Source organism: Passer montanus, unplaced genomic scaffold (genome assembly GCF_014805655.1).
Source record: "Passer montanus isolate IOZ18808 unplaced genomic scaffold, ASM1480565v1 scaffold10, whole genome shotgun sequence".
Classification (NCBI taxonomy): domain Eukaryota; kingdom Metazoa; phylum Chordata; class Aves; order Passeriformes; family Passeridae; genus Passer; species Passer montanus.
In genome coordinates, this window is record NW_024356505.1 from 22,113,903 (window position 1) to 22,138,823 (window position 24,921).

General features: G+C 38.4%; 1 protein-coding gene across 2 annotated transcripts; it reads right to left on the reverse strand.

Annotated features, from left to right (window-relative positions):
• Positions 1 to 447: 447 nt before the first annotated feature.
• LOC120502142 (pituitary tumor-transforming gene 1 protein-interacting protein-like) lies at positions 448 to 24,905 on the reverse strand. 2 transcript variants are annotated; one of them, XM_039709275.1, is made up of 7 exons: positions 24,652 to 24,905; positions 22,512 to 22,564; positions 20,069 to 20,177; positions 17,217 to 17,325; positions 13,310 to 13,375; positions 8,711 to 8,757; positions 448 to 1,981 (listed from the first exon to the last, which is right to left on the reverse strand). In XM_039709275.1, exons 1-7 carry the CDS (start codon positions 24,761 to 24,763, stop codon positions 1,932 to 1,934), a joined length of 546 nt encoding a protein of 181 aa, XP_039565209.1. In that variant the 5' UTR covers positions 24,764 to 24,905; the 3' UTR covers positions 448 to 1,931. The 2 variants fall into 2 exon arrangements, with proteins under 2 accessions (XP_039565209.1, XP_039565201.1); XM_039709267.1 differs by having other exon boundaries at positions 13,310 to 13,378; positions 24,652 to 24,888.
• Positions 24,906 to 24,921: the final 16 nt, after the last annotated feature.

Genomic DNA, 24,921 nt, shown 5'->3' on the forward strand with positions numbered 1-24,921 from the left:
GACAGAAACATGAAAATTAAAAAGAAACATGAAATTAAACACAGTGCCTACTAATAAAGCACTAAATGTGAGTAAAGAAAAAAGAGAAAAGAAAAAACAGACCAGTATTTCATTAACACTAATTACAATACAGATTTAGAAAGTAGGAAACCTATTTTTATATACATTCCTGAGAAACTATACAGAGAAACAGTTTGAAGAGGTAAAGCCAGTGAAAGAACACTGTACCAAAACCAGTGATAAGTGTTATTTACTAAACCTAAGCAGAAGCAGGTTCTTAGACACTGCAAGGAATGGCAATTTACATCCTCACCCACAGGCATGACCTAATTCCTGCCACAGACAACCAGCAAAAATGCATTTTTTCCCTTCTCCAAAGTAATACTTAGTAACTTCTTTTAAGCCAAGTTAATTTAAAATAGTATGGAACAACAGAAGTAAACACAATCATATTCAAGATGTTCAAGAGTTTATTTTAGGAATGTGGACAAAAATAACACAAACATCTTCAATACTGTACATTTGTTTAACAGATAATAAACAGCAAGGGAGGTGATTTAAAGTGTACAGAATAAACAGGAATGTACAATTAGACTGGGGGGACAGAAGAGCTTCTTGCTTGTCACATTATATTGGTAAGCTACTGAAAGTGCTCAAGGAAATACCTCTATGAAAAGTAAGACAGGAAATAAATCACATTATGGAAATATCAAAAGAAAATAAAAGGTTAAAAAAAAATACTGCCTTCTTATTGTACTGGCTCTGGCAGGGACTGAGGTAAATTTCTTCATAGCAGCCCTTAAGGTGCTGCTTTGCTTTGGATTTGTGGCAAGAATAGTGCTGGTAACACACCAGTGCTTTGGCTTTTGCTGAGCATTGCTTGCACAGCATCAAGGTTTCGTTTTTCCCCCACTCTGCTTGCTCCAGCATCTAGGCCTGGGGGGAGCAAGAAGCTGGGAGAGGACACAGTTGGCCAAAACTGACCCAAACTGACCCTATTCCAGCTCACCAAGAAAACTGGAGGGGAGGCTGGGCAGTGGTCTGCTTCTGGGAGGTGGCAATTGCCTTTGCAGAATTTGCTCCCTCCACCCTCTTTTCCTTCACTCACTGTGCCTTTATCTCATCCCTTGCCTTCCCATTCTCTCCTGCATCCCCCCAAGGGAGGGAGGAAGCAGCTGGGCAGTGCTTAAGCTGCTGGCCAGGGTCAGCCCTGGTGAACTGCAGGATCTGGGCAACTTTATACTATTTTTTTTTAATATACATTAAGTTTGCAGAAGAAAGTGCTCACACAGACTGATGTTTCTTAAATTTAGGAACACCTAACTATGTTTGTTTCAAGATCAACCTTCCTCCAATTTTGCTAACTGTATTCAAAGCATATATTAACATTCCCACAACTGATTCAAAGGCAAATATGCTCCTCTCTGTCAACTCTTACACATTACACTCTTGGAAGATGCTTTTCCAGACAAAAAAACCTCCACCCACAAGAATGTGCATGATGTATTTTTCATCATCTATTTCTGCTATGTGGAGCTGTGATTCCGTGTTACTTTGTAATATATATGTATAAAAAAAAGTCTCTATTTAGGAACATGAGAATAACTGCTTTAAGTAGCACTTAAGACTGAACTCAAAATCACACCATTGTGACTATTAACCATCTAAGGCAAGTAATAAAATATATATTTTAAGAAGAGGAAGGATAAACAAACTTCAATGACCATTTCAACAACAAAAAACATTTATGGAAAATTAGTTCCATACACGTAGGAGATAGAAACATGTTATTTCAGAAAGTATTTAGCTGCTTCTAGTTTTACAACCAGAAAAAAAAAAACAACCAAAAGTGAAAGAGCACAAAGGGCTAAGGAAAAACAAACTGTCTTCCTGGATTCTGGAGTTACAGCTCATGTGGAAGGTGCTCATCTCTATTCATTCTCAAATCTGCTGTAAGGGTTATCAGAATCCTGGAGAAGACCTGTAAAACAAAGTGGGACTACAGTTATCATTTTCTTTTTACAGAAAAACTCTGAGTTACTGACTTCACTGCTATTGGTACTGCATGTAACAAATCCAAAAGGCAATTCTTGTAATAGTTGCTCTATTACCCAGTCAGTCAAGTATTATAATAAATTGGAAGTGTTCTGAAGTACTCTTATTTCTCAGACAACAATAATGAATAAGTATTTCATGATTTAGCAGGAAGAGAACATTTCTCAATGAAAAATTATTATGGAAAAACATTTCTCATCTGTGGGGTATACCTCAAAAAATGCACTTGTGAGAGTCAAGTTGACAAAAATCTAAGTATAGAGATGTCTCAAGAAGAACAGACTCTGAGTGGCCAGTTTATAAATGTAAGTGACTATAAGATCATCATCCTTTTAAAATGTAAGATGTTGCTACTTTGACTTAGTTCTACTTCAATTATACCCAACCATCTGTCACATTCAGCCACTTACAGCTTTTCTGCAACAGGACAATAATCTCTAAGAAAAAATGAAGATAACTTCTTATGTGCACTAAAACCTCCAGGGACCAGAACGAGAGCATCACTTAATCCAAGTTGGAGTATGTTTCCCTCACAAAGATTCTTAATGACTTTATACTAGAATAATGTCACAGAAAGCACTGCAAAGCCATCCAATTATGCTGAGTGCCTGGATATGCAGAGCATCCTCTGTATAGGTTAGCTGAGCAATCGCTGTTTCACACAGAAATTGTTTCAAAAAGACTTTAAGCCACACTTTAAACCTGGGGTAGGCAGAAGACTGAAAATAAAGGAGTCCTGTAAGAGCCCAGAGGCTGACCTTATGTTGTGAAAGGACAGGACACTATTCCTATCTTTTCTGCCAAGATTTTTATATTAATGTCTGACAAGGACTCTTCTGCAGCCCATTTGCCTAGGTGTGGAGACAGAGGACAGAGCAACTCCAAATCACAAATGCTCAGATTCACAAAAATGAAAAAGAAAATACTTCTAGTCACTGCCAAATCTTGTAAGAACTTAGTCCTTTTCACACCATACCTCTTTCCACATGTACCTGCACAGATATTGAACATTCACAGTTTTATCTGGAAGTCAAAACCTAATGGTGCTGTAGGCAGACTACACTATTGCCTACCTTGGGCAGTAGGTGAGCTTCATTTGAACTGCTGGGTTATTTTAAGATGCCAGTCAAGCAGCACAACTGCTCAGGGCTGATTACTGTATCAGTTACTGCAACTAACTACCTGATAGGGAACAGTAAATATTTGGAATAAATAATAAATATGAAAAGTCCTACAATCACTCAAATAAACAAGATTACAAGCAGCCAACTTTCAAAATGTTAATATCAAAATTATCCCTCATATATATGACCCTTACTTGTCCAAGGAGTAAGCCAGTAACATTTATAAAGCTTCAGCCAGGTAACATGACATATAGTCTATTTACCTGGTGTGGTACCTTGTATCAGAGGTACTATCCATTTCTATAATTGTTTTTGGAAAAGAAAAAAATTAAGCATTTGTTTAACAAGAATATGTTTAGATTATATAACTGCCAAAAAATAATCTACAATATTTTCAGATTTTGAAATTTTTGTGTATTTAAACTTCTAGAAAGTGGTTACTTCTCAGATTTTAATATTACCTTTCATGCATTTAAACAAGCAGTTATGATGTCCACTATGTCTATTCTAGCTATCAAGTAAACTAATACACAATAAAAAATCCTCTCCTATCCTTGGCCTGCCATTCAACCTTCAGTGCCTTCAGGTCCACCCCCACCCTTCCTCCAGACTTGTTAACACTCTGGCAGTTAGAATATATGGCTCCTAATATATTTAGTTACCTGAAAACAACTGGGTAGTCCAATTAAAAAAAAATGCAGTACTCTGTATTTCACCCTTAACACAAAACACATTTATACAACATTTATCAAAAATCAGCATCAATACTAGAAATTATCACTATTATTACAATTGCCATTGCATAAACTCCCTGCACTCATTAAGTTCCATTCACAAATAAATGCACCTAACTTCAAAAAGTTTTCCACAAAGTGGCAAGAGGTGGTACCATATTCCCTGACAAAATGAACAAAGCCTGTAGACTTTTCTCTGTAGAGTCCGGCAAGTGCTTATTATTTTTTTTTTGATATTTCATTCAGGACACATAGTCAACACTTCATAGGTCTGAAAGTAGCACAGTAAAATACTAGATACTGCTCTTTACAGCTTAAGCAGCTGAAACCCAATGGAAAAGATTTTATACATCCAGTAGTGCCAATTTCAAATTAACCAGAGGACAGTGTAGGAGTCCTGATAAACCTTTCCTACACCATTCTGAGGATTGAATATACTTTCCTCTTCCCCTGCCCCAAAACACTCAGCTAAAAGCCATTTTAGAAAACTAATCCTCATATTTCAAGTGAATGTGCCATTTTTACTCCTCACTGCTTATACCATTCCCAGGAGTACTTGCTTTAATTTCACTGAATTATGTTTAGGAATGAACAGATCTAATCAACACCCAGCAGGCATTAGTATGCCTAACTTAAAGTACTCTCACCTATTTCATCACAGAATACTGAAACTAAATAGGTTTTAAGAACTACGGGTCAATATAGTGTGAATACTATTGGCTCAGACTTCAGAAATTGATCTCCCAGGAAAAAGGGACTCAAGAGAAATGGCAAGTCCTCCTTCCAAATGAGGATGAGCAGGGGTTACAATACCTGATACACTTAGCTTTCAGCATTGCTCTCAAGCCTGCATCCAGCATTTAAATTTCTTTTACCCTCATCATTTTAAGTACATCATAAGATTACTTTAAGTAAGAGGAGCGAGACAGCAGCTCATCACTTGCACCAACTCTTACTGAAGAAGTATCAGGCTCCAGTAAGTGGACAAAAACAATATGGAGAGACATACAAAAAAAAGGGACACAACAAAAAACTTCTGCCAGCTGCCACAGCTGCCCTCCCAGTGGCACTCTGAGGAGCTGGCAGCTCATGCTAATGGGGCAGCATGTCTGGTTCAGCTGAAGCTCTCATGCTGCCTGGAACCAGACAGGAGTTGTCTCTCAGCTGTTTCCTGTCTGACATGAGAGCCACTACCCAAGTTGTCATTTACCCTCAGGGGTTCAGAGAAACCAGATGTTTGCATCTTCAGGAGCCTTGTTTGCAATCAAGTCCATTACATGTCACTGGTGAACTTGAATATTGGCACACAGGTCACTTACAAGTTCTTACTTCTATTTACCCTCATTTTGAGGTTAGTATTTGACCTACTTAGCAGTATCTATGAAACACTCAATAATTTGAAAGATACAGTAGTCAAGTGTCTTTCATTAGTTTACAGGAAATAATGAATCATCTTAGTAAATATGAAAGGACAAAGCAATGGTCAAAAGAAATTCATACCTCCTTCCAGCATATTCATTTATATTGTATACTAACTATGCATGTTCCCAGCCATTGAGATCCGATCCCATCACATATCAATGCTGCCCAAAACCAGAATTAACAAGTAAAATACATACAAGAGACTGTGTGTAGTTGAAAACAAAAAAAAACAACCTAGTTTACTGCATGTCTTCACCCCTTACTGAACTTTTCCTCTTTATTTCTATTCCCCCTATTAACAAGTGTATTCTTAACAAACAAACTAAATAGCTTTGAGTGTTTGGCAATGCAAGGTTCTCCTGTCTTGCATTCAGAACACTAAAGAAGGTGAAAGCAAAGTATCTACCTTGAACAGAAGAAACATTTACTGTCATAAAATACTGAATATAAAAACCAATGTCTTAAATAAACAAGAGATCATTACATATCATTAAAATAGCTAATCAAAACCTTTGCAGACCTAAAGCAATGAAGTGATAATCATTTTGCAAAAATTAAAAGAAAAAATCCTTCCACTAATACTTGGCAAAATCCTCAAATAAATAATAAAGCAGCTTCTCACTAATGCTATACTGAACACACAATAGAAGCAAATGCAGCAGAATTAAATTGTAGTTCCTTTGTGTACTACACAAGCTGCAAAGTACTCTGAATTCTACTTTAAATTTTTCCTAAGAGTCAACATATAATTTGTGTAATCATATTGCATTCATATATGTGAGCAAATGAAAAATACTATCAAATTGTGCAACAAAGAAACAATTGAAAGTGTGTACTCCTGGTTGCTAAAGCTCTCTATTGCTTCCAATACTCCCAAAGGATTGTGGCTAGAGTGACACCTGCAGTGCATTATAAATGTGTAATTACCATTTAAATGGGGTATGGAAAGCTGGGAATGAAATGGGAAAAGGCATTCCCTTAAAGCCAACCAAATACTGAAATTTCGGGCATCATCATCTTTATCTACAGTCAGGTTAACAAAGTCATTGTCATTCTGCCACTCATCCATGCCTACTTAACTGAGAATCTTCTCTGCAGTGTGTAAGAGTGCAAAATAATCTAATGCCTCCATAATTATTTGCAGCAATTTTTATTAGATTATGCTTAATATGCTAACATCTGTATTTTCTAGACAGTAAAAAATGTGGACAGAAGATCCAAGTCTCACCGAATTATTTTGACCACCATTTGTCTGTGTATTATCAAAATGCAACCCTTACATTCAACAGCAATTATATTTTTGAATTTCAAAATGTATACATATTGTGTATTTTATTTTTTCTCAGTTACATACAACCTTTAAGGATGTGCTAATTATGTTATGTGAGAGTTAAATTTTTCTTTAAAACAAAAATTAACCATGAGATTCCAGGGTTCAAATTGATATATCTGATAATATAAATTAATCTTTGTTTATGCAATAGAGCAAATCTGTCAATAAACCTTATATGGAAGTTTGCTATTAAAATTTAAGTTTTATAGTCCAATTGCAATCTTGTGCAGGTAAGCTGCATTGCAAAACATTAAGTGCAGGAAGTGAGGAGGTCTGACTTCTTACAAGAAGGAACATCTTCCATTCCACAATGAATGTATGAACTCGCTTCTCATTTATTCATTGATAGTGGAGTCAAAATGACACTAGCTCTCCTGTGAGTGTGGACAGTATAGCTACAAGCAATACTTGATTTATTGAGTTTCATGTCTGTATTCCAGAGGCACTGCATTATACAGTTTTAAATTTCAGGGAACTTAAGTACTCCAACAAGATCCAGCAAAGCTCTCCACAAAGCTCTGAAAGTTAAGCACTGAACAGACAACTGTCTTCAGTAAAAAGCAGGGCCATGCTGAGACAAGTGAACTGGTTTCACAAGCAGAACATAACTGAATGCAGCTTTCACATCACTGAACCCCAGTGCAGGGCTCTGATATGGGAATAGCGATTCTGCACCCAGCACTGCATCTAGGCTGCATCCAGGAGATGCAAAGGTCCATCTGCACTGAGTGCTTCCCAGTGCAGGGCTCTGATATGGGAACAGCGATTCTGCACTCAGCACTAGGATGCATCTAGGCTGCATCCAGGAGATGCAAAGGTCCATCTGCACTGAGTGCTGCAAGTTATTGTGGGGACACAACCATTGCCCTAAGTTCTTCACCAGATCCTTCCCAGTGATTCAAACTTTGAGATTGACTGTGAGGTCTCTTCTAAGGAGAAATAATCACAAAAAAGTCTATGCTGTTTTACATTGTGCTTGGATTCTGTTTGCTTTTTTCACATCTGGACTAATGTTGTCAACCACACAACTCTTGAAAGCGAAACTGTGGTTGAGATACAGCTTTAATTATCCTGTAAAATACCACAGAACAACTTCCCTGACTGATGTTTAACAAAAATTACTTCCAGTTTCTAAAATATTCTTTCTTCAGTAGCTCAAGCTTCACAGTGTAGTTTTCCTCCATTCCAGCAAAGGATCATTCTTTTACAAACGTTATCCAGGCAGAGAATTCCCTACAGAGTTTGTCTGTATCACTTCTGCATCAGGCAAAGTGCAGATTCATGAAGGCATTCCTAGACTCTGCCAATCAGTTTAACAAGAGGATGAAAATTAACAGCTTTGAGTGATTGTTCAGACCCCTAGAAACACCTTCTCTGACATTAGTGCAATTTGCATAATAAAAAATGCAGCAGAGTTTTAGCAGCTCTGTCTCTGAATACACAGTACTATTAACCCTATGAAAAAATCAAATGAAAGGTGCAAGCACTGACAAGCCTACATAATAAGAGCCTCCTACACAACACAGCAGGTCCTACAGTCTTGTGATATTCTTCTACAACTGGACAACAGCTCCACTTAAAAAGAAAAAAAAATATCCCTACATTAGGCTGTATCCTCCACCCTTCTTTTTCAAGCTTGATTTAAAAAGCTTGCTATCTACTAGTTAGTCACTCCTCCTTCAATAGCCATGACTCCAGCAGCAAAGTTCAAGTCGGTTGATTTATCACATTCAGTAACAAACAAAAAAGCCCCCAATCTCAGTCTTCTTACTTAGGAATGGACAGAATAAACTTATTTTAATCAATATATTTAAGTCCCCATTCCAAGCACACTGACTTCTTGCCCAGCTGGACAGTTAGTGCAGGAAGAGAACAGGAGTGTACACGGGCTAAAATCAGGTGTCAGAAGACAGGCATCAGCAGAAAACTGGGCTTGGTTACTTCTGCCGCTCATAAAGCAGCTTATTTCTGCTGCAACTTTTAACAATCATTAGGGAAAAGGAATCAACTTAGGCATAGTATCAAAACAAGATGACACATACCATACTTCTTACGTATTTCATCATGCTTCAGTTTTCTTTCATGTTTCCTACAAGAAATAAAGGCATCAGAAGAACATGCAAACTCTTTTGAGCTGTAAGCAAACTACAATTACATCCAAAAAGGACATCAGCATTTTTTACATTAGCATTAGTAATCACATTATAATTTTTTAAAAAATCACACTTAGCAGTTACATATATATTATCTTTGTATTTACACTTCATCTGGAAGTATTTACATACACTGTGTCTATAAGACTTACCATAAATTCTTACTAATGGAGAGTGTGAACATAAGATGTACGACAATAAAAAGAAATACTTTTCTACATAAAAGTAAAGCATCCACATATATGCATACATTCACAATGAGGTGCTCATCCATACATAAGAAAAAAGGCACTACATTACACTGGAACACTCCTTAATGCTTTCCAGCAGGGACCATAATTGTAAAATTTAGCTTTGCACAGAACAGACTTTGGAATACCAATTCAACATAATAATTCTAAAAGGATAAAAAGGTGTATTACTATTTTGCTTAAGATGTACACCAAGTGTAAGTGAAAACTACTGCTTTCTAAAATCCAGCATGGCATCCATGCAGAGAATAAATTAAAATATTGTGCTACATATAAATTGGTTTTTATGTTGTCTGACCACTAAGACAATTTTAAGGCTGTACCTAGTATTGCCAAACTTAAATTATTCACATAAACCAAATGTCTGATGAGTTGATTTCCTTCCCTTTGCAAAGGTGAAGGGAGGGAAATGAAAGATGTTTAAATGGAAAAAAATCCATCTTTCCTCAGATAGTTTTCCCATATTACAAAGGAAGGATCTATTTTGCTTATTTTAAAAAACAAGCATAAAAGCTCCTATACAACTGCTTCATGAGTATGAGCCAGGATCTACATACCTTAAGGAAAAGACATAGAATTTGGCAAAAAAAAGTTCCTCTAACAAAAACTTAAAAAAAAAAAATACAGCCTTTGCTACCCCCTGTCAAAATTCAACCCAGTTAGACAAGTTGTGACTTCTGCCGAATTCCAATTTGCACGTATTCAGCAGAAAGCTGTTAAGCACTGACAGCTTAATTCACCAAAGATCCCATCTGCCCTATGCATATTCCACCTCCAAACAATTCCTACTGCTAATCAGATCCCGTGTGTCCTCAGAAGCAATTATCCTGCTTCCTACAGAGCTGAGGGTTGAAGTGGCCTTTTCCAGCAATTGCACTTCTGGAAAAGCATGCAGATAAAGCACGATGAGAAAAACCAAACAAGACAGACAGACTCAAAACCTTCCACTACTGTTTCCCAGAGTACCCACATCCCTTACATCCCTCTGCATTATTAAGCCCAGGCAGCACAGTAAACAAAGCAACCTGGCCAAAATGCCGTAACAGAAGCAGGAGAGTCAGGGTAAAGAAATTAATGTAGAAGAACAAATTCAGGATTGAGACATTGAAGAGAACAGAAAAAAGAGGAGACAAATTTACCCATTGAAGGTAACCTGACAACACAATTTCTGCTTTCTGTGGTACATGAACAGACGGTATTATATGGGGCAAGGTATCTCAGGAAGAGAACAGAGAAATTCTGCTTAAAGCAGCCTTCTCCAACACAAAGCTAAATCCTTCTACTGTATCGTTTTCATGTGAGCTCAAACCAGGTTTATTACTGGTGGTAATGACATCTCTTCCTTGTTCTGGATATCCTCTTTGAAGACTCATTGCTGCAGGTTTCAGCTACTGAAACCTCAGTACTTCAGCAGCCAGTGTGAATCAGTTCTGAATTCAGAAAGGACCTGCTTAAGAAGGGGATGGTGCAAAATCAAGCTGTGTAGGTTTTAAACCTCAGAAAGGCTTTAGGATACTTCCCTAGGCTATTCAAAACAAACCAACAAACATCTAATTAAGTTTGAAGGGTAAAACCATTAATATCAGTGAAACATTCAAACTCTGACAGGCAGCCACGACAGCATCACTTCACCCACGACTAAATCCTTGCTCAGTAAATAAGGCTTAGGCACACACCAACCCAGAGGAACCAGACACAGCTCTGAACAGGCAGTCCCTGAATCGGCCACCCAGAGTTACTGTACCACCCACATATCACATGATGATCAGCTCAAGTCACTTCAGCCTTCTGAGTTGGTTCTGTTTCTTAGCACTACTGCTATTACTCCATCTTATACATGCTGAAGCCTTGGCTTCTCATGCAAGTTGTCCCCACTGCCATAAGCTGAGGAAGTATTTTTCTCAATACTAACAATCCACATAATAATTTTCCATACTCGGTTCTTCACAAATATACTGCCATCCTTTCTTTCCCTGGCCTCTCTCCTTGTTCTCACTTACTATCAATTTATACCTGGCACTAGATCTTATTGCTTAGCATTTGTTTATAAACTTCTAAAATAATGATTTGTAAATTATATAAATCTAACTCATACGTATACCATGTATTTCAAACTGTAAATAATTGAGTGTATAGAAAAAGACTCACTACTCAATGCCATGCTTAAGAATTATTTTTCACGTTACAGATGATGAAGTCAAATAAAGGACTAAAGCTATGCAATAAGATATTGGATTTAAGTCAAAAATTGAACTTCAGACATCATTCCCTTCATGCCCCTCACTCTAAGTGTAAACTCAAACCATCACCAGTGATTTTCAACCTTCTCACTAAACTGACAGCTACTTTCAGCCTTGTGTAGATAAGCAGACAGCCAACACAATAACCCTTACTTTTCATTTTAACAGGCACCTTCCAAAGATACACTAAAGTATCCATAGTTAACTGAATGTTAACACAAACAAGTATTAAACTTAAAAAGCAGACTTTTACATTTTCTGAAAGACAGAAAATACTAGGTGCTGCAATCATCTTAAACCTTCCACTAAAAATATTTCCACAGAACACTATGGAACTTGGGCCTCCTTGCTTTGTTTTTACCATTCACTAACGGAATCATGAAATGAAGCTCAGGCTAGTCCTGTTCACCTTCCATTGCCGACTGATATGAACCATATATGAGCTGGTATCATCTGTATTTGAAGCAGCTGTATCCCACAGAAAAAACAAACAACATGTAGACAAGAAAAAACCTAAACCAGATAGACGCAAGGTCAATGCTGTGCCTATTTTCCTCCCATATTTACCTGAACATCTATTCAGCTAGTTTCATAAACTGTGAAAATTATATTTTCATGAAAAAAAATTTTAATAAAATAAATTTTCATAAAATAAAATTTTCATAAACTATGTAACTTTCTTCACAGCAGAAAGGAAGGAGTACACAGTACAAGGCAGTGCTTTCCTCTGCAGGTTGCTTGTCAAAAATGGGTTGTTGAGAATATTAATTTTTTCTACAGCCTGCTAGTAGCAATTCATTCTCCAAAGGTCTTAGAGGAAGGAAGCAGTGGGTAGGGTGAAGTGCTCTAGGTGCTTGGCAGTGGCTTACTCCTTGTGTTTTCCCATGACCCCAGCACACACACAATTGGTATGCGTGTTCAGAACATGCAAACACCCCAGGGCTGCTGCTAAGCTCTCTCCTGCAATTAAAGCACTTTCTGTTTCACAGACACACTCCTGAGACAAGCTGGGAAAGAGGAATGCTGCTCTAAATAAGGCTGCAGGAATCATTCTGGCAGAGCAGCCTGCTCCCAGTGACCCTTGTTCCTAGGCTAAATTCAAGAATGGAGCTGATATTAGCTCTAGGTTGCTAATTGCCTGGTGCAACACCACTTGCTTGGCGTGTGTGCTCAGCACACCTTACACTCTAGATGCGTCAGACTTCCTACAGATGAACTGGACCAAGAATTTAAAGCTGATACACAAATCACAGTGGAAAGGTTACTGAACACAATCATTCCTTTATGCACATAATCAGAAGTCTTTGCTTTATAACAAACACAGGTAAGTGCTGTCTTAACTGAACAAAGTAGCATAATTAAGAATGTACATTTAACCACAAGGCACATGGTTTTGGCATACAAAAAACTGTTGATATTCCTCATTGGATCCCTCCTCTAGAAAGAAATAAAAGCATTATAGGGGAACATCATGTTCATACTAGGGCCTACTGTGCTGTGACTAGTTATAACTGGATTAACAAGTAGAGAATTCCCCTTTTTTCTGATCCATTGCAAATATTCAACACAACTTATCAGAGAAACCATGTGTGAGCATACTTCCTGAACTGGATACCTGTTTCTTACCCTTTCATGCACATTCAAGTCTGACACCTTCAGCTCACAAATTCAGATGTTTATGAAAACAAATTTGCATCTGTTCTCTTCTTGGATAACGTTCGTCATTACCTCACAATGATGCACAGAGCACTCGTGGTACCTGCCACACTGAGCATCAACTTGTTTGCTCTCTGTTCATTTACAGCAATACATTCATTTACAGCTGCTAATCAGGTTCATCAATCTCATAATAAAGCTCTGTTTTGTAAAAACCTGACACTATCATGCCTAACATCACAATGCCTCTTTGTTTAGTACTCCATGTATTTCTTAGAAAGGCAGAATACTCCTACATCATCAGGAAGTGTATAGCTATATATCAAGCTGTCAAGACTTACCTCTGAAGAGACTGTAGCCTTCGTTCCTCTCTCTTCCTAGCTAGCTGCTCCTCTTCTTCCTCTAGTCTGCTACAAAAATAAAGGAAGGAAAGCATAAGAGGAGGAAAAAGCAACTTTATTGCTAAGCTATCACTATTTACTACTTCATAGCCAAGTAAAATTTCACAGCTGAGTAAGTTTAATTTACAAGTTTGTGTAATTATCCTTTCACATTTTATAATATCCAAATGCTGTACTCATTGCAGTAATATGTTCTTCAGCCTCCAGAGAACTATTTACAGCTTCTTAGGAAGAAGATGCACACTGTTCCAGAAGCAGGATTCCTAACTGCCCTTTTCCCCAAGTGTCACACCCCATTTAATAGTCACTTTCTGCATGTGCACAGTTAAGTCCATTGTTGTCCTTTGGAAGATGATTGATGGTTCATAAGCCTTTGATGCCAGAACAATTTATCTTTCCAACAACCATTACTATCCAATCTCAAGCTGCCCCCAGGAAATGAGTCTGTTCTGGAATGAGCAAGGATTTACCTGAGCATCAGCTGTGTGACTCTGGGAAATGCTGAACCTACACAGTACATCTGAGCTGTGCTTGTGCAGAGATGCTCTACTGAATTCTCTGCTGCACTTTAGCTTTGTGTCCTGCCTTGGAGAAAGCTCAGTTTCACTTAACCATTAGACAGACTGTGTAATCCTTGTAGGACTCTAAAGCAAATGTTAAACAATTTTTCTATTAGTTCTTCCCTGACAGAATTTAAGATGATTCTTCAGGATTAGTAAATGAACAACTGCCATGCTTGCCCAGGTGCTAATCATCTTCCAAAAGTGAATACAGTTCTGAAGAAGTCTGAAATGAATATTTACGATATTAATACACCTGAGCAGCATTACCACTCATATGCAGCCACCAAGATCCAAGTTAAGCAAGAGTGACATCCAGTGGTTAATTACAGCATGTCAAATGCTTTAATACACAAAATTCAGACAGATTCAGCTTTGGAAATATGAACTCAACTCTTTCATGTGCCCAAACAATCCATGTATCTCTCTCAACATTTAAGTTATTTCAATATAAGCCAGTACTTAAGAATTCATGCAATGTTTCAGAAACAAATTTCTTAGTTCCAGCTTTTTCCATCTAAAGAATTAGAAAAAATCTTGGGGGAGCAGGAAACATACACAATGGGTCACTTTTATTTGGAAACAGTGTTAGACTCTTTTTGAAAACTAATCAATTCTCTACATCAGCATTTCCAGCATAATTAGAAGCTCCCATCCTAGGGCACCCTTCTGTAAAACTGCTTTACTGAAGACCCCATGTCTTACAACTATGCAATAATTTTCACAATTGGTGTTACAAAATATGAAAGCATCAAATAAATAAAATGTTGATGTATGATTCAGAAAATAAATTTCTTCCCTGTAATTAAACAGTATTAAGTATATTCTGATTTCTGGATACTTGGAACGAATTGTTCTTCCAAATTCAGAAAGTTTGAGATTATACAAGTAAAAACATGGTTGATCTTCTGATTTCTGGATACTTGGATATTTGGAATTGTTCTTCCAAATTCAGAAAGTTTGAGGTTATACAAGTAAAAACATGGTTGATAATGAAAGTTCATGAGAATCTATTTAGTAGAGTTTCACAAATAATAGCTGTTCATAGAACTGCCACAAGTACAAGGAACCTGACTCTAAGAAGTCCAAAAACACAGGATAAAAATAAAAACTGTGCACCAATATTCCTAGAATTCCTGTGGTAGGATGGACATGGATGAGCTAACTACATTACTAATGTGGGGGTTAATGCACTTAAGTATTCTCTGCGTTCAAGGAAAACCAAAGGTCAGGCTTCTCAAACACTTAAACACCACAGCTTAGAGAATTCCCTAAAGAAACACTGATACTTCTGCAAAACAAGGTTACACCTCAGAGCTCAGATCATACATCTAAAAAATAATCAATTAAACAGATCTAGTACTACATTTCCACAACCTTTCCTTCCTCCTATTCACAAAAAACCCCCAGTTTCTTTTGTGGAAAATGAGTCCCCAAAATTAAGGAAGAAGAGAGAAAAACAATTCCTGTTGAGAACCAGTGGGCTTAAAGCCAATAATAACCAGGCTTCAGTGTAATAACACACTCTGACTCCTCCTGAAATAAGCTGGACAAAAAAAATCAATTAAACAGATCTAGTACTACATTTCCACAACCTTTCCTTCCTCCTATTCACAAAAAAACACAGTTATTTTGTGGAAAATGAGTCCCCAAAATTAGGGAAGAAGAGAGCAAAATAATTCCTGCTGAGAACCAGTGGGCTTAAAGCCAATAATGTACCAGGCTTCAGTGTAATAACACACTCTGACTCCTCCTGAAATAAGCTGGACCCCAGATTGACAAGACCTTCAAATCCTCTAAGGGTCACAAGATTGAGCTTGACACCTTTGGAGTCTTGGCATAAGAGGACTCTCAACTAACCCTCTATTTTTAGAATTAGATGTTACAGTACTGATTGACAACTTAGCTACTAAAACTGAAGTCCAGCACAAATATCTCTTTGCACAGGATTCAAGCTCTCTTTGCTGACATGTCAGCTACAGGGGCCTACTCAGTTGTTCTGCAGAGGATGCTGGCAGATCTTATGTAAGTTCTAAACCTATTCTTTACACCTTCAGGGCTTATCAGCACAGGGCTAAAGAGTACTCAGTTTTGCATTAGGGCAGATTTGGTATACCAACCTACCAACAGAACAGGTACATGCTTCTTCCTCAGGGAAGAAAGAAATGACTGAGATGTTATTTACAATTATCTTCACACTTCTTTAAAGCCACAGATGTGCCGTATTTCTCTGGCTTTAGGATCAGCACTAAACAATGTACAGTTACACGAGATCTTTTAAAAAATCCAAAACCAAATCTCAAACAGGAACAATGAGCCAAAGGTATTTTAAAAAGTGTAAGAACCATTTCTGACCAAGAAACCATTTTATTCATACAAGAAGTACCAAAAGAAAAAAACAACAGAGGTGGCTGAAACTACGCTGTCCAGAAAGCTTTAAAACTTGAGTGATAAAGGGAAGCATGTCAAAAAAAGAGGTGGCAGAAACTACACTGTCCAGAAAGCTTTAAAACTTGAGTGATAAAGGGAAGCATGTTGTGCTGTCCCACTTCACACCACAGTACTGACGTACCTATTTTAACTCCTCATCAACTACTTCCCTCCTTTTAAGAATATTAGCTAAGCAGAAAGCCAGTTAGAAAAAAAATTTACAAGTTCTCCAAGATCTCAAGAACATTTAATTTTTGCAGTACCACTTTCCTTGAAACTAAGTAAATTATTCTTAGTATCTTAGAGCAAAGAAGTATTATCTCACATGTAAATATCTTTTTGAACTGGCAAAGACAGCTAACCCCTTATATACTGACTGCTGACAGATCCCAGAGCAACTCTGAAAGATGGATACCAAGTGCCATAGAGGACATTGCTGCTCAGTTACTTTCTACCCACCTGGTCCCTTTTTGCTGTACCATGAGCTTGCCTTGAAAGAAATTATTTACACCAACAAGAAGCAAGTCTTTACTTGGTCATTGAAAGATTTCATGTCCAATGTTAATAAGAAAGTGTAAAATGCAGAAGTGTAAAGCAACAGCTTGCCTGAAGTCAGACACATCAGTGCTGTTACCAGTAGAAAAATCACTTCAGTGTCATTCCAGCATAATTTCCAGTGTCATACTACTTGTTACTAAATATCTCCTATTTTGTTGTCTTTCTCAAACAAATAAAGCAAAGTGACCAAAACTACTTCCAAATGAAAATATTCTTAGCATACTGGAGAGTAAAAACTGTAGGTAGATAAGGTAGACCAGGACCCAGTGTTAGTAAAGAAAACAAATACACATGTTTACCTCCTGGAACGCCTCCTGCAGTAACAGCAGTAACAGCAACAGACTGTTACGGACACCAGAATGAGTCCAGCTACCACAGCCATAGCAATAATTAAAGCCTCAAAGTTTACTGAAAAACATGAATATATGTTAGACTCCATCCATAACATTTATCTTTCAGATAACTCTTCCCTTCCTTTCCACATGTTTTTTCATCCATATATGCAAAACATGATTCTGTTTAACTACCCCAGATAAAATGCAGTACACCACATTAAAACTTTGCTATTATCCATAATCTATACTGAACACACATTAAGTAAAACCACATTTCTCATTATGTTTCTTCCCTACAAGTTACCAACTTGTATAATAAATATACTTCATCCCATAAAGCAAAAATTTTTCAAAAATTTGTTTTAAACAAAATTTAATTTTTTCAAAAGTATACTACTTAACGATTGAAGTGAAGGAAAAGACTGTCAGTTTTCAGTCTACACTCCTGGCAACAGTACATATTTCATCTGCTTACTATTCATGAAAACACACAACACAATTAAGCTACTTTGTATTACACTGTTCTTCACTTCACTCTAGTTAATAATCTGTCAACATATGTAATTCATATAAAATTGTAACTGGAAGCCAGTCATTTGTTTTTGACTTTGAAAGCTGCACTATTCACCTTCATTTTCAGCAATGGTGAACAACATTCATCTCTTAATTTTATTTGCTTAAAGAAAAAAAACAACAAAACAGCACCTTCACAAGTTAATTAATTTTCCTGCTGGATTTGTAGGGGACAATCTCAATAAGACCATATAACCCCATTACATGTTGCTGCTTGTAATTTGTAAAAAACCTATTAATGAAATGCATATTTGCCAGTGTTTTTGTTGTTTTGGTTTGGGGTTTTTCTTCTACTTTTTTTTTACTGAGAATGTGCTCCATTATGAAGTTTTCATTCTGTGTTTAAGCTACAGTCAGCCTAGAAACACAAATGGCACACAAGATAGAAGCCATTTCCATATCAGCAGTAAACTGTCAAGACCACCCTTAGTATCAGTAGAAAAGGATATATTTCTCTACCTGGTGTGTTCGAGAGTGTTAACTTACTTCATAGCAGCTCCTTTGATGCACACACAAGATAGAAATCCACACAAGATTTCCATAGCAGCAGTAAACTGTCAAGACCACCCTTAGTATCAGTAGAAAAGGATATATTTCTCTACCTGGTGTGTTCAAGAGTGTTAACTTACTTCATAGCAGCTCCTTTGATGCTGCGTTTTGGATTTCTGGCTCAAACATGCAGGTAACACACCAATATTTCAACTGTTGCTGAGCAGGCTTGAAGAGCACCAAAAGATTTTCCCACCTTCCCCCTGCACCCTTCCCTCTGCTCCCCCCAGTGAGTAGGGCTGGACATAGGCAAGAGAGTGAGAGAGGTCAGGAGGGAACGCAGACAGAACACCTGACCCAAACCAGCCACCAGATAATGTCAAGGTCAGCAAAAAAATCTGAGGTAAAAGACAGCTAAGTGGAGGGCAAAACTGGCTTCCAAGGGTAAAGCCAATTCCAGTGGGAACTTATTGTCTAGGGACTAGCTTGTGAGGGGTGCCAAAAAAAAACCCTGCATTTTTTCCTCTACCTCCTTTTCCTTCCCTTTTTAAACTGTCTTTATCTCAATCAAGGAAGTTTTCTGCTCTTGTTCCTTTTTCTTCCTCCATCCCACTAGGGCCATGGGAGAGAGGGAGGAAGCAAGCGGCTGTGTGAGTGCTCAGATACTTGCAGGAGTCACCCCTCCACCCTTTCAGAAAAGGTCAGGCTAAACATTTCATAATAAAAGCATTAACTACAACACTGCAAGCTCAGTTTTCTTAGAAGGGAGCTTTATCACTGAAATGAGACTCTTATCACACCCTAAAAAACTCCAACAAAAGTTTAAGCACAAATCCCGTTCCCAGAAAACAAAGCACAAAGCCCCTCTCTAAGAAAATAGAATTGATGAAGTTCACCTGTACTTTTTCATCTTGTCATTCTGGAGTAGGCATTAAGTGGCAGTGTTCATAAACTTGCATGTTCCACTTTAACAGCAGTCTTCTACTTCTGCTACCCTAATTTAGACTACTGCAAAATCTCTCTGCCCTAAGAATGGTAACTTTCTTCAGTCAACACTGTCACAGATAGTTCACCCCCACTTGTTTTTGTCCTTTAGCTCCCTGGTGTCCATGCACAAACACACAGAAAGCAGCAAGTCTTTGCTCTGCTGGACTGAAGCTGTACCTTTGTTTCACACAATAAGCTTTCCAATGCCTTAGGTGTTCTCTGTTCCAGTCTAGTCTGAATCTAGATCTGTACACACATTATTACAAAAACAGCTCAAAATATTTCACCCTGATGACAGCACATTCTCAGTCGTGTATTTTGTAGTAAAACATGCACAGCAAATGGAAACTGAAGAACAATTACACCATGCAAAATTACAGTGGCAACATGCATGTTCCTTTTAAACCTTATCTACATTGCCTTTGGTACCCATCAATTACAGTTATTTCAGTTGTTTAAGCAAAAATAGCATTCAAGAATTTGTGTGTGACTATATCTGTGCTATTGGGTCACTGCTGCCATTGGAATGTAAGAGAACTCTGGATCTAGACAAATCATCCAACACTTGCAGAAATTTTAAAGAAAATAAAAATGTTTGAAAGCCATTGCATCACCATACCTACACTGAATGAGGCTATGGCTCCAAATCATAACCACTGCCTCCTCACCCTGTGCCTCCAAATAAATTATCAGGAAACAGCTCTAGCAAGCTTACTTTAATCATACTCAAAATAATTCTCTACAGCAAAAGTAAAATTAGTACCTACTCCAGCAAACTCCCCATCGAGCATTTGAGAGAGAACACAATGAAGATGGTGGAAAAATACTTCTTACAGGGTAATCAATACACGTGTTGTTGGTGTAACACCAAAGGCACTGTGCAAAAGAAACAAGAAAAAAACCCAAATTATAAATCTTCAAAAACAGTTAACGATTTAGTGCACCACTCCAAATACAGATTTCACTCTAAATACAGATGTGAATGTAATACTGGAGAAATGGAAGTGCTTTGTCTTCTAAAGCCTACAGAAGTCCTCATACAATTTCTCAATAAAACCTAAACTGAATGGTGAATAAGAACATTTTGTACTTACAAGTAACTAGCCTGAAAATATCTGGGAACACATTGAGGTACTCTGCATACTTGAGGGTAAAATGGCTTTGGGTTTAAAATTACTGGAATTAACAAATACAAAATCAGACTGCCGACTGTTCAGAATTTTAAAATGCCTCATATCTTTAAGGAATAAAATCACACCTATAATCTTACTTCAGCCTTGCATTTGATTATCAACAGAAAGAAAACAATAAAGAATCCTACAGGAGCTTTTGCTGCAAGGTAATGAAAGATACAGCCTCATCCAGTCTGAGTTGCAAAGCAGCCTGTGTACCTTAATTGCACATGCTCACATATCTGGATATTTTTAAAATGTCAAGTTTTTATGTGTATTACAGATGAAATTCCAGCACAACATTTCTGCTTCTAAAGTCATCTCTAAGCATCAAGCTTAGGTTTTGGTTCTCATCTGTTAAAATAAATACATATTCAGAAGTCATTTACCACACAACTCAAACAGTGAAATAGTTTTGAATAACAGCAATAGGAATCTTTGACAGGACATTTTTTTTTAGGATTCATTATAAAAAGAGTTCAGCCAGGAACTATGCTTTATCTAACGGTACTATCAAGAACATCTCTGTCATACTTCCTCAATTACATAAAGCCTGTTATCTTGTTCTTAATGGATTACAAAATGTTAAATACAAAGGAAACTATTTGTAGCAGATACTGCTTTCTTGAAAAGTGTGGCTACAAGATATATAGTAATATCTATATTACTATTTTGTAGTTGGTAGACTGTACAATTTAAACATACAAATAAGGACACATCAACAAAAAAAACTAAGAAAAGAGAATTCACATTGCAAAAACTGTGCCCTTTTAATTACAATGCTAGATGAGAATATGATTTATTTTGGTTCAAATATCTAATAAGAATAAACAATTAAAAAATAACAACTAATAAGGGGCATAATAAAAGTCACTGTTAAACTCCGAATATAATGTTGACCCTGTTTTGAGCAGGAAGCTGGAGTAGGTGGCTCATGAGGTCTCTTCTAATCTGAATGACTGTACACTGGTGGTGACAACTGGGGGCCCAGAAAAGCCAGCTGTATCCCTCTGATGGAGACTCTGCATCTAACTACTGAAAACATGTCTCACCCAAAAGGCAATACCTGACACAGACACTGCCTGCAGCTGGGGCTGAAGTACAAGAAAATATTTCAACTGACTCATTCTCAATGACAAAAGAATCTGACAATATGCAATCATCAATACAATTCAATTAATATTTTTCCCTTCAAGACAAAATATGCATAAGACAAGCAGCTAAGTTCAGATATTTCTTAATCTTCCCTGAGTGAAAAGGTTTCCAGTAATGGAAACTTATATGCAATTTTAAGACTCCTGAAATGTTTCTTTTCAGTGACATCTGAAGTTTGAATTTGAAATAATCTCTCACTTCTGCTCTGCATTGACTAATGTCTTCTGCATGCTTATCAATATCCTTATTGTAGAGCTAAAGAAGTTTTCAGCAAAGAACAGAGAAAAAAATTCTAACATTTAAATGTCTGCCTTATTGCAATCTCATTGGAAATGCACTTTGATAACAACAGTGGCTTAGCCTGGCAGTCTTCAGCACACAGAGTCAGTGGAGGGACCAGCACACTCTGCCTCAGTTACAGGCACTACTTGGGGCACCTTTAGAAAAAGGCACTTCCAGTTTATTTGCATTAATTTCCCAGTTTTCCTAGCACAACACAAGAAAAGCAAGGCATTTTAACTGCCTAAGACTGAGTTTATTAGATGGACATTTAACAAAGCGCTACCCACAAAATGAGGATGAGTCTGAGGCAGCACCAAGATCAACCTGCTCAGCTGAGCTATAAAAGCCCTGAGCACACACTGACACTGGAAGCCTGGATTCAGTCTGTCCTCTCCAGACAAAGCACAGAAATACCCCGAGTGACCAAACCATGGAGCAACCCTGGCAAAGTGAAAGCACAGTGGCACCACGTGTGACAGATGAGAAGCAACACATCAGTTGATTCTATCACTTAAATAAGAAACAAACAGCCTAAGAAAGCAGTTTGATTTCACATTAGGTTGAAATTCCTATCAATCAAAAAAGATGTTAAAAACCTTACCGAAACATTTTTTAGACATTCTTCACAGGACTTCTGGGAAAATGTTGAACATGCTAAAAAACAAACAAACCCAAAATCCACAGAGATTATATATTTATATTTCTTCCATAAGGTCAAGCATTTATCATAATATTTAACCTTTTTTTTTTCCTAATCCTAGATACAAGCAATAATTTTGACTGAAGTAATGAAATCTCAGTAATTCCATTCCAGGAGAACTGCAGCAAACAGAGATAAGAAACACATAAGTTTAACCTCAGACATAGGGGAACAATTCAAGCTTACCTTTACCCTCAGTTTGCTTTCTCCAAGGACAATACAGAATGTGTAACCCAAGAGTCTCCGGGTATCTCTGCTGAAATTCTAGAACTTACACACTTCAATTTAGGGAACATTCCAAATTGTGCAGCTTTGGAAGCTTTGCAAGAGCTGACCCTTGCTTAGGACTTATCCCTTTCCATAGGCATTAACTTTTTTCTGGGAGAAAAAGTTTTTAAAAGATAAAGCTCTCCAATTAATATGACTTTAAATAACAATAAAAAACACTTCCAAACATAGGACACAAAGTTAATATGCAAGAGTTCAATAAGAACTTTAACAGAAGCTTGACAAGCAATGCATTTTCTCTGAATTTAAAAAAAATACATACTGGTGTTCACATTTAGTTTTTTTAGAAGTACCCCACGTTGATCATCTTAAAAGCAGTCTTTTTTTATCCATAACTCAGACATAACTGGTTGCCCACAGGACCATGTATATGCCATAGTCTTGAACTATTTGAAAGATGAGGGGGAATCTCCTTTCCTAGTCTGAACCTGGATTTTTATTCCAGTAATTGTTGTTCCCATATTTTTTATACCAGTTAATGAAACAAGGCTGTTCTTATTTCACTATATCACAAATACAAGGGGAAAAGATTTCCAAATGGAGCATTAGTCACAACAAGTTGTCAATTTGAGGTAGTTACTTGCTTGTGAAACAACTATCTATTTCAATGTTTTCTTTTCATAATTAACTATTACATATTTCTGATACTAATTCTTAACATTAAATGCATTGTATGCACCAGTATATTTATCTTTAATTTATATACGCATATAGAAAATCCCCTTACCAGTTTATCCGGTAACAACTAAATTGCTACAGGTACCAATTAACAACCTAAGTGTAAAGCCCATATACCAATTAATTTAAAAAAAAAACATGAGAAGCAGGTTCAGAAACTGTTCTCAGTTTATACTCAAAAATTTTCCAACAGGAGTTTTCAACATGGAGTACCACCATACCACCACATATTAAAAAAATTACTTCACTATTTTTCCAACGTGAGATTTTAAACACTCAAAAAACATGCTTGCTCAACGTGAATTAGCAAGGCTAATTTGCTTCAATTTAGTTGTCTCAAAAAGCTGGAGGTTCCCTTTTCAAGTATAAACCCTTCAGTAAAGGAAATTAAACACTTCCAGCTGGGACGCAGACACACCTACCAAGGTGCACTTGAGATACCCACATTTGACGCCAGCCAACCTGACACACACGTTTGTGGTCACATCTGTGGCAACTAAATCAGAGGCGGAGCTTCACCAGCTGCCTGCCAAAAGCAGTGAAGAGATAAATGATTCCATTAGGAAAGGAGGGGACGAGCACCTCCGTCAGCTTCTCCTGAGCCACGTTCCTCACCATAATCCAGGGCTGAACAAACCCTGGCGACTGTGTACTCTAGGATAACCCTGCTTGAGCAAGGGAGGTTGGACCAGGAGACCACTGTGGTCCCTTCCAATCCTGCGAGTCTGTGACTGCTGTCTCCGTGCCAAGGTCCGGACAGCCCCACGGCCCGGCAGGCGGGCAAACCCCAGCGCCATCAGCGCGTCCTTCGGCCGGCAGCGGGCTGCTCCCGCCCGGCCCACGGGACAGCCCGCTCCGCGCCGGGACGGCACCACGGCGAGCCCCGCGCTCTCCCCATCTCCTGACGGCCTCCGGACGCCGCTGGGCCCTTGCAGGCCTCGGGCCGAGCCCGAGCCCGTGTCCGCCGCCGCGCCCCTCTGCCCGGCGCAGGCCGGGCCCCGGGAAGGCCGCAGGGCCGCACCGCGGGACGGACGGGAAGCAAAGGGAGCGACGCCGCGCTGCCCGCCCCTCTTACCCTGCGCCGGCGCCGGCGGAACCGTGGTGCGGATCTGCAGCCCCGCCACGGCGCGGCCCCACAGCAGCGCCAGGCCCGGCAGCCACAGCGGCCACCGCCGCGCCGCCTCCATGGCCGGGACGGCCCCGCACAAAACCCGCTCCGCTCGCTCCGGGACCCGGCCCCGCGCAGAGCCCGCTCTCTCCGGGACCCGGCTCCGCGCAGCCGCCGCCAGCCCCGGGGGCGGAGCGGGTCGGGCGGGGGTGCGGCCCGGCCGGGAGCGGGCGGGGC

Excerpts from the sequence above, each read along its gene's own strand:
- LOC120502142 (XM_039709267.1), bottom strand. The coding sequence starts at position 24,763 with ATGGAGGCGGCGCGGCGGTGGCCGCTGTGGCTGCCGGGCCTGGCGCTG. Across the intron at positions 8,758-13,309 it reads AGGCTACAGTCTCTTCAGAG|GAAACATGAAAGAAAACTGA; the intron begins GTAAGTCTTGAC and ends TATTTCTTGTAG. Across the intron at positions 1,982-8,710 it reads TGAAATACGTAAGAAGTATG|GTCTTCTCCAGGATTCTGAT; the intron begins GTATGTGTCATC and ends TTTGTTTTACAG.